The following is an 8,217-nucleotide window of genomic DNA, read 5'->3' as shown; positions in this document are numbered from 1 at the left end:
AGCTGTGAACAGTCTCTAGTGGACAACCAAGAAGAAGCCAGGTGCTCAGTCTTACAGTTGCAAAGCAATGACTCCTACCAGTGCCCCCCAAACAGCATGGAAGCCAATCCTCCAGGTAATGAGAACACAGCCTGGCTGACACCTTGGCAGCGGGTGTGAGACCCTCGTCAGAGGACTCAATGTGCTGAGCACCTGACCCACAGGAACTGGGAGGTAAATCTGTGTTATTTTAAAGCCACTAAGTTTGTGGTGATTCTCAGCAATAGATAATTAAGTGCATTACCTAACATCAACAATTTTCCACAGTTTCCAATGTTGTTTCTTCTATACTTCCTTGTCTTTCATAGGTGGATGGGTGGAGTGTTTTAAAGCACATCTTAGACTTTGTATCATTTCACTTGTAAATATTTTAGTATTTGGTATCTCTAACAGAGTATAACCATGGTGCCAGAAAAATTGGGTTTAATTGAGAACAGTGGGAGTCTTGGGGGGGGGTGTTGTTGCTGGGAATCAAACCCAAGGCCTTAGGCACTAGGCAAGCCCCCAGTCCACTGAGTTGTATCCCCAACCCCAGAATGGAAGTCTTTTAAAAGTCATGGAGACAATGGATTTAGCACATTAATCGGACACCCAGAGAAAACATGCTGGCAACAAGTAGAACGACACCTCCTTGATCCCCACAGCTAAAGGACATGAAAGCTTTCATTTGAAATGTCAGAGACCTGCCAGTTGAATTTTCAAGAACAACGCAGCCACAGAGTTGTCCCTGTAATATGTTTGTCTGTCAAAGAATATTGAAAACTAATTCTGATCGTGTGTTTAAGGGCCTACCCATTCCCCCAGGACTCTAATCTGCTTTGGAATGGACCCCTGTAAATTCCATTTTGATTGGTAACTCTCTCTCTGTTATTTCGCGTCATATTCTAATTGCCATTCCCACCACCTTTTCCAGACCACAGGAAGCTTTTCGAAACTGGCTATATTTCTTTTTCTCTTTTGGACAGTTAACCTCTTCTCCTTGTGACACTGCTCCGAAAGGCTTGCTTTGTCAGGAAAATAGAGCTCTGGGTTCAATGCCATCTCTACCACCGGGGAGCTTTGTGATGTTGGGCAAGTTCAATAGTGTCTAGCAGGGTTGTGGTGAAGATCAGACAAAGAACACGTGTAATGCACAAGGTGGTCAGCACAGAGAAGGCACCGACCCCACCCTCCCCTTTGTTGGTTCCCATCTCCAACCACCGAGCGCCAGAACGCCCAGCACCGCGCCTCCCCCGCCCTCCTCGCGGGGGATGCAGGGACTTGTAGTTTTTTTGGTCCCAAAGTCATTGTTTCCTCTCGGAGCCGGACAGCGAGAGGAGGAACTACACATCCCAGTGGGCTGTGAAAGGAAAGTGGGGCTCGGAAAATCGAGCGTTCCCGCCTGCTGCTTTCGCTCTCCACAGTGGCCCCTGGACCGTGCTCACCCTAGCTTGGGCTCCCGCTGCAGCCAGGGCTCGGACCCCGCGGCAGAGCCTAGAGGGCGTGAGCGCGCAGGCGCCTGGGACCGGTGCGGCCAGGTGGCTGCGCCTGCCGGCCACCGGGCTGTCAGGCCCCTGGGAGGGAGGCGCGGGCGGAGCGGACAGGCGCCCGGTCCCAGTGCTTGTGAGGGGGGTCCGCCGGGAAAAGGAGGGAGAAATAAAACAAGCCAATTGTGAGCGCCCGTGGGGGAGAAGTGGAGAGCGAAAGGGCCGGAAGGCAGCGACCCCAAAAGCCTGGCCACCAAGGGGCTTTTACTATGGGAGGGAAGCCCTAGCCGGTGCCAGGGGACCCAGACTCCTCGGCTCTTCTCTTTCCTCCTTCCTTGGAAGCTCGGCCTCGAGACCCCCGCCCGCAGTCCTGCCCAGAGTCAGGCCTGTCTCGGACGGCCGCTCCCCGACCTGTCATCCGGCGCCCCACCCCGTTCCCGGGACACCAGTAGAGTCCCCGGCGACTCGACCAAGCGCCCCGATGGGGAGGAAGAGGAAGCGCGCGGGGCTGGGGTGCAGGCCGGGGAGGGTCACCTCTCCGCGCCGTGGCTCGTCAGGTCTCGGCAGTTGCAAGAATGGGTTTGCGAGTGACGGTGTGATCGTGCGTGTCCCGAGGCAGCAGTTGCTGCCGGCAATAACCCAGGAGAGAAGCCTGCAGGCGGACACCGAGAGCGCACGGCGTGGCGGCGCCGGGGGCGCAGCGCCCGATCACTCCTCGGCGAAGCCGTGGGGAACGAGGCCTGCTGCGCCGGGCCTGCCGGGTCCCCGAGCCCAGGGCGTCCGCCTGGAGGGGACTGGGGCGGCGACCCCGCCGTGCCGGTGCCGGGGCTTCGCCCGCCAGGAGGAGGAGTTGGAGGAGGAGCACGGCTGGCCAGGCGCGGGCGCCGCCGCCCAGCCGGCCGCGAGGAGGCGGACCCGTTCCGAGCGCCGCGCGCGCGCCGGGGCTGAGCCTTGCAAACAAGTGTCTGTGGCCGTGTCCCCACGGCCCTCCGGGGGCCTTCGGAGCGCCGGGGCTGGCTCTTCTGAACAGTAGGAAGCCAGGGAGTCCCCCGCCTCGCAGCCCGCGAGCCGCAGACACCACCCTCCGCCGGGAGCCCTGCGCACGGGCCGCGGACCGGGCTCGGCTGCCGAGCGCGCCGACGCGGGGTCGCGGCGCGAGCAGCGCCGGGGCTCTTGCCGAGCCGATCCTGACAGAATAACGTGCGTGGCTGTCCCCACCCCTGGGAGGGGTTGCCGGTGCCGCGAGCTGCCGCCCAGTTTGCAGCGCTCTCTCCTGGGAGGATCCGCCACCGGGAGGAAGGAGTAGAATAAACCTGGCCGAGGCGCAGAAGTGGCTCCTGAAGAAGCCGGCGCCGGGGCCGCCGCCTTGTGTCCCCTCGGGGCGCAGCGCTCCGGGGTCGGTGTGCCGGAACCGAGGCGCGGCCGGGGGCCCAGGGGCGGCGGGGTCGAGCGCGCGACCAGGCGCACGGCGACCGGGGGGTCTGCCAGGCGATCCCCCGCGCCCCACGGGGCCCCAGAGCCCCGGGACGCGGGCTGGAAGCCACGGAGGACCGCTGCCGCGGGCTGCGGACGAGCATCGTCCCTGCCGAAAGCGGATTCTGCTATGACAGTTGGGCTCCCCGAGGGGTTAACCTGGGTGTCCTCGGCAAAGTTGTCGCCGAGCCGGGAGCCCGTGTAGGGGTCGCGGCACCGCGGCTCGGGGGCTGGCCGGGCGGCCGGCGGCGGTCGTGGCTCGGCGGGGCCCGCGCGGCCGGGGGGCTTCTGGGGGTGTGCGCCCCCAGCCGGCTGCCCTCGTGGATGCCTCCCGGCGGCGGCGGGCCCATGAAAGACTGCGAGTACAGTCAGATCAGCACCCACAGCTCCTCCCCCATGGAGTCGCCCCATAAGAAGAAGAAAATCGCGGCCCGGAGGAAATGGGAGGTGTTCCCGGGCAGAAACAAGTTCTTCTGCAACGGGAGGATCATGATGGCCCGGCAGACGGGCGTCTTCTACCTGACGCTCATCCTCATCCTGGTTACTAGCGGACTCTTCTTCGCCTTCGAGTAAGTGGCGGCGACAGCTCCCCATTGCCCCATTCCTCTCTCCTCCCCCTTCCGCCGACTACTTTCGTTTTCTAGAAGTCTTATCGGCTCGATGTTATTATATAATGGCAGCCCGCCCGCCCTCCTGTTCTGTTAAGGGTCTGTTTGATTTCCGGTACCCCGAAATGCTGCCGTGCAGGGCCAGGCTCCCGGAAGCAGAGGAGAGGGTAGTGGGACACTTGTACGAGGTGGCGGGCTTTGCTCCTCTCCAAGCAGGGTGGGACTGGCAGGTGGGGCCGCTGGTGACTGAATCGTGGCGCTCTCCACCGAGTTTGGGAACCTGTACACCAGCCCAGGGGCAGCCTCTATGGGAGGGAGGTTTCCCGAGATAGTTCTAAATCAGGAATAAGCAGACTTGATCCCCCCCCCCTCCTCCTTGCTAATAAGATGTGGGGCATTAAGCTCAGTTGGCTAAATCTTCTATGTAACTTTGCGGAATAATAAGAAATCTCGGTTATTTTAGGTTTAAAAGTGTAGGCTCCCCGTGTACCCTAAATGGAGAATTTCATCCCCCACCCCTTCATTCTTCTTACTTGTTCACTATGGATGAATGAGTTCTGATTACCTGTGAGGTTGCCAAACTCTTCACTTTCAAAGAAGTTTCAATTTTTAAAAAGTCCAAAATAAACAGTTTGGGAACAGGTGAAAGTAAACATGTAGGCCTGGAAAAGTGTGACCAGATATGGCAACTTCTGATGCCAGAGAAAATACTTTGGGATTTTGAGAATTTTATATGAAAAAAAAGTACATGTGAGCCTTTTTCAGGAATCAAATTGGCCAGTAGCAACTATCTTCCTGCCCACCAATGAAAGGTCTTCTTATTTATTAATAGTTATTAGGTAAGGCAGTTTAGCCATATTCTGAATCAGTTTCAATTGCTGTGATTGAGTCCAGCATTTGGGATGCAGCTCCTTATGTAATACCCCATAGCTGTGCTCAGTGAAAGTTGTAGTCATTTCCCCTCTCTAGACTTAAAAGAAAAAGCAATGTATTTATTGGTAGTTCTTTGAGCTTCCCATAACCTGGTTATTAAGGGGCATGCAATGCCTTCAGTTTCCATCTGCTTCAGCTGGGTAGAGTTAATTAAAATCTTTTTGTTGTTTACTTTTGTCTTTGATAAGCATTAGTGGGCTTGATCTTGTGCCTGGCTTTTGCTAGTGGAAATGCTGTCTCAATCAGAAATGAATGGTCTCTTGATAATGTTAATGCTTTTCACTCAGAACCCTCAGACTCTCCGAGGGGAAACATTTTCTCTCTGAACACGGAGCTATGATGAACAGTTTTAACAGGATTGAGTTAGAATAGGAGAGGAGGGAGTTCACAGGTGGAAGCTACCCCCACCCCCTATTCTTTCTCACACACACAATTTCTCCAGCGTTTTTGACTGGGTGGATTTTCCAGGTGTTTCCTAGAAAAGTCCCTGTGTTCATGGCTGAGATTAGTTGGTGCGAGTCATGTGATGAGAGGGCAAGGGAGGGAGTGGGCGTGCAGGGTGGCAAGGAGGCATGCTTTGTGCCCCCTCTCTTGCTTCTGTGGGTCCCCATCCAGAGCCAGCCTCTTGTCCCTACAGATCCATGGAAGCTGGAGGAAAGGCCACAGAGGTCCCTGACATATTTGCATCCTACGCAGAATGACCACTGCCACCCACCTGAATGGTGAGGCTATGTGTCTAACAGAGACACGCATCCCTCTAACAGTGTCTTGGGTTACAGGTGGGCCTGTGGTAGGGCTGTATTCACTATATTCCCAAAGTAACAAAAAGTTTTGAATGGATCCGTATTGGCATTTTTGCTCTTTTCAGGGATTTTTAAGAGTGGAGGCAGTTGGTTGATTTTGTGACTGCGTTGCCGAGCTTCAGCCACAAGTGTGTTTTGTGTAGGATGATGAATATTTAATTTTTTATATATACCCAAATCCTTGCTGGATGGCTAGCCCCTCCCCCATATCCCAGTTAGTACTTACTATCTTTATTTTCTTAATTTAAACATAGCTTCTAACCAAACCATCATAAATTCATTTTCATTTCTTGATCTGTGTGCTTTTTTTCTGAGAGTTCCCCCAGAGTCTCCCTTGCAGGTTGTCACAGATCTTCTGCATCAGTGTCATGCTATGACTAAAGGGATAGAACATGCACTGGGATTTTATGAGTGCTATTTGCAGCATTATTTTTGTATCAGCTTTGTGGGAGTCTGTGTGTGTGTGTGTGTGTGTGTGTGTGTGTGTGTGTGTGAGAGAGAGAGAGAGAGAGAGAGAGAGAGAGAGAGAGATTGGTCTTCATGGGTGTTGCTTCAACCAGGCAATTGGAACTATTGGGAAAATAGGAGCCCCATCCTATGGGGCTTCAGTTGAGAAAAATCACATGTCAATTCAAACTTCAGAATATTATGGCTTGCTAAGACCCTTTGTCACTGCATTTAATTGTTTTGTCACAAGCATTGTCTTTTAAGTTCTTTATTCATTGCTAAGGACAGAAAGAAATTAAATCACTTTGGCCAAATTAATTTGCTAGACACTCAAAAGAGCCAATTAGCCACTTGCATAGGAAATGAAAGACCAACTGGTTAATCATTAAATAAGATCCCCAGGAAACATGGGCATTAGGTGCTCCCTGCCTGTCTTTCTTCTGGCCCACCTCTACTATTTATTGAGTGCATACTACATGGTCCCCAACTTTGTTCAATTTTGTATTTTGATTGCTTTTAATGTTAATGAAATTTCATTGTCAAACACTATAATCTGACCCCATCCCCAACATTTCCAGGAAGACAAATGAAAAATGTGAGAAGAAAAACACCTAACTTGTAACTTCAGTTTTGAACTTCCTTATCTGCACCTCTTCTCTCACCACTCCTCTTATTGTCATCTTGAGCAGATGGACATGTTTGTTCGAGAGAAATGAACTTATTGGAACTCAGCAACAGATGCTGATGCTTCTTCAACTGCTGGAGAAAGGCAGGGTAGAAATTTGTATTCCCATCTGGGAGATGAAGTGAGTGGCTGGAACAGGTCCCATGATCACCAAGATTCTGGCACTGGTGTGGGAAGGCTCCTGCCCACAAAGTGCTCCTTCAGACCCACTGTGCTGCCCCCCAGGTGTAGACATGGTTAAGGACAGGGCTTTTGGAAAGGCAGATCCCAACAGTATGACCCCTGGCAAATGGTTTGTCTTTTTAGCCTCCGTTTTCCCAAGCTATAAAAGGGGATTGATAATGTCTACTTTTAAATGTTGTGACAATTAAATGAAAAAGCATACTTAGTGCATTGCCCAGTATATAGCAACTGCTCAGTAAGTGGTAAATATCATCAGAGTACACCTAGAAGTCCTGACTGCCCTTTTCTGAGAGCCTTTCAAGGGAAGGGAATATGTAGGTTAATAAGGAACAGTGAGAGTGATTGAGAGCATGTTACGGCCAAAAAAATGGGAGCTGTGCAGTCACTCATTAAAAAAAAAAAGACTGTCGCACAGCCCAGGAGCCTGTGTGAAGCCGTGTCCTAGGTCCTGCCCCTGCAGAGTGGAGTCCTGAGGGGCCTGGGGAACTGCGCTGATCCAGACCCTGGGTTTCATCTTCATTTTTGGAGCCACCGTCCCTGAATTGTGGAGGCAGTAGAGAAGGCTGCCAGGTGTGAGCAGCTGGAACACACCCTGTCTCAGGCAGCCCAGGACTGCCCACCTGTGCCACCTTCATTCAGCCTGTGGAGCACCACCGAGAGGTGAGGGCTTTTCATAGCGTTTGAGGGAAGGGAGCGGACGGCAGGCCACACACTTCACTGCTCCTGAAGGTATTAAGCCTCATGAAAGACTCCAGAACCAGGATTTGGAAAGATCAGCGAACACCATCAGTTTCTTCACCTCTCTCCCTCCCTCTCTCTTTCTCTCTTCAATCTCTCTCTCACAGCCTACTTTTCTTGATAACTGGAATTTTTAAATTAAAAAGGCTTTGGTTCTGAAATATTGAAATTTTACAGTCTCTTGATCACAGAGGCAGAAAGAAGGTGCAGGGGGCCTGCCTAGGTCAAGGGTGTGACCATGGCACCCAATTCTGTGCTGTCACTTTGGACAGTTCCAATGTGTTATTGCTGCTCAAATGTGAGAATTTGGAAACATTCTCAAATTTCTCATTGCTAGGAATCCATTGATGATGAAAACAAACAGACAAACAAACAAACAAACAAACAAAAAAACAACCTTATGTTGCCACGCACAGTGGCCCATGCCTGTAATCCCAGCAGCTTGGGAGGCGGAGGATTGAGTTAGAATAGGGAGGAGGGAGGAGGATCTGGAGTTCAAAGCCAGACTCAGCAATTTAGCGAGGCGCTAAGCAGCTGAATGAGACCCTGTCTCTAATAAAATACAAAGTAGGGCTGGGATGTGGCTCAGTGGTGGAGTGCCCCTGAGTTCAATCCCAGGTACCCCTTCCCCACCCCGCAAAAAAAAAACCCTTATGTTTTTTCTTTCTCTCTGTTCCTTCCTCCTTTCCTTCTCTTCTTCCTTTCCTTTCTTTGATTTTTCAATTTAGTTATTCCACTCTGAAATAAAGGATGAACATCGTGAATCTGTAGCATTCTTGGTCTTGAAGATAGAGCTTGGGACTATCACTGGTAAACAAAAATGTCATTTGCTATGATGAAGT

At 52.1% G+C, this 8,217-nt stretch overlaps 1 protein-coding gene across 2 annotated transcripts in view; it reads left to right on the top strand.

Annotated features, from left to right (window-relative positions):
* The first annotated feature begins 2,452 nt into the window (after positions 1 to 2,452).
* The window catches only part of Zdhhc14 (zDHHC palmitoyltransferase 14), a 254,567-nt gene continuing 248,802 nt past the window's right edge, over positions 2,453 to 8,217 (top strand). For both annotated transcript variants that reach the window (XM_076859408.2, XM_076859407.2), the window contains exon 1: positions 2,453 to 3,547. In XM_076859408.2, coding sequence (XP_076715523.1) covers positions 3,303 to 3,547 — 245 coding nt within the window. In that variant the 5' untranslated portion in view covers positions 2,453 to 3,302. The remainder of the gene's footprint in view (positions 3,548 to 8,217) is intronic.

Source organism: Callospermophilus lateralis, chromosome 6, assembly GCF_048772815.1.
Source record: "Callospermophilus lateralis isolate mCalLat2 chromosome 6, mCalLat2.hap1, whole genome shotgun sequence".
Lineage (NCBI taxonomy): Eukaryota > Metazoa > Chordata > Mammalia > Rodentia > Sciuridae > Callospermophilus > Callospermophilus lateralis.
Note: the sequence above shows the minus strand (reverse complement) of the source record. Positions and strands in the feature narration are given on the sequence as shown.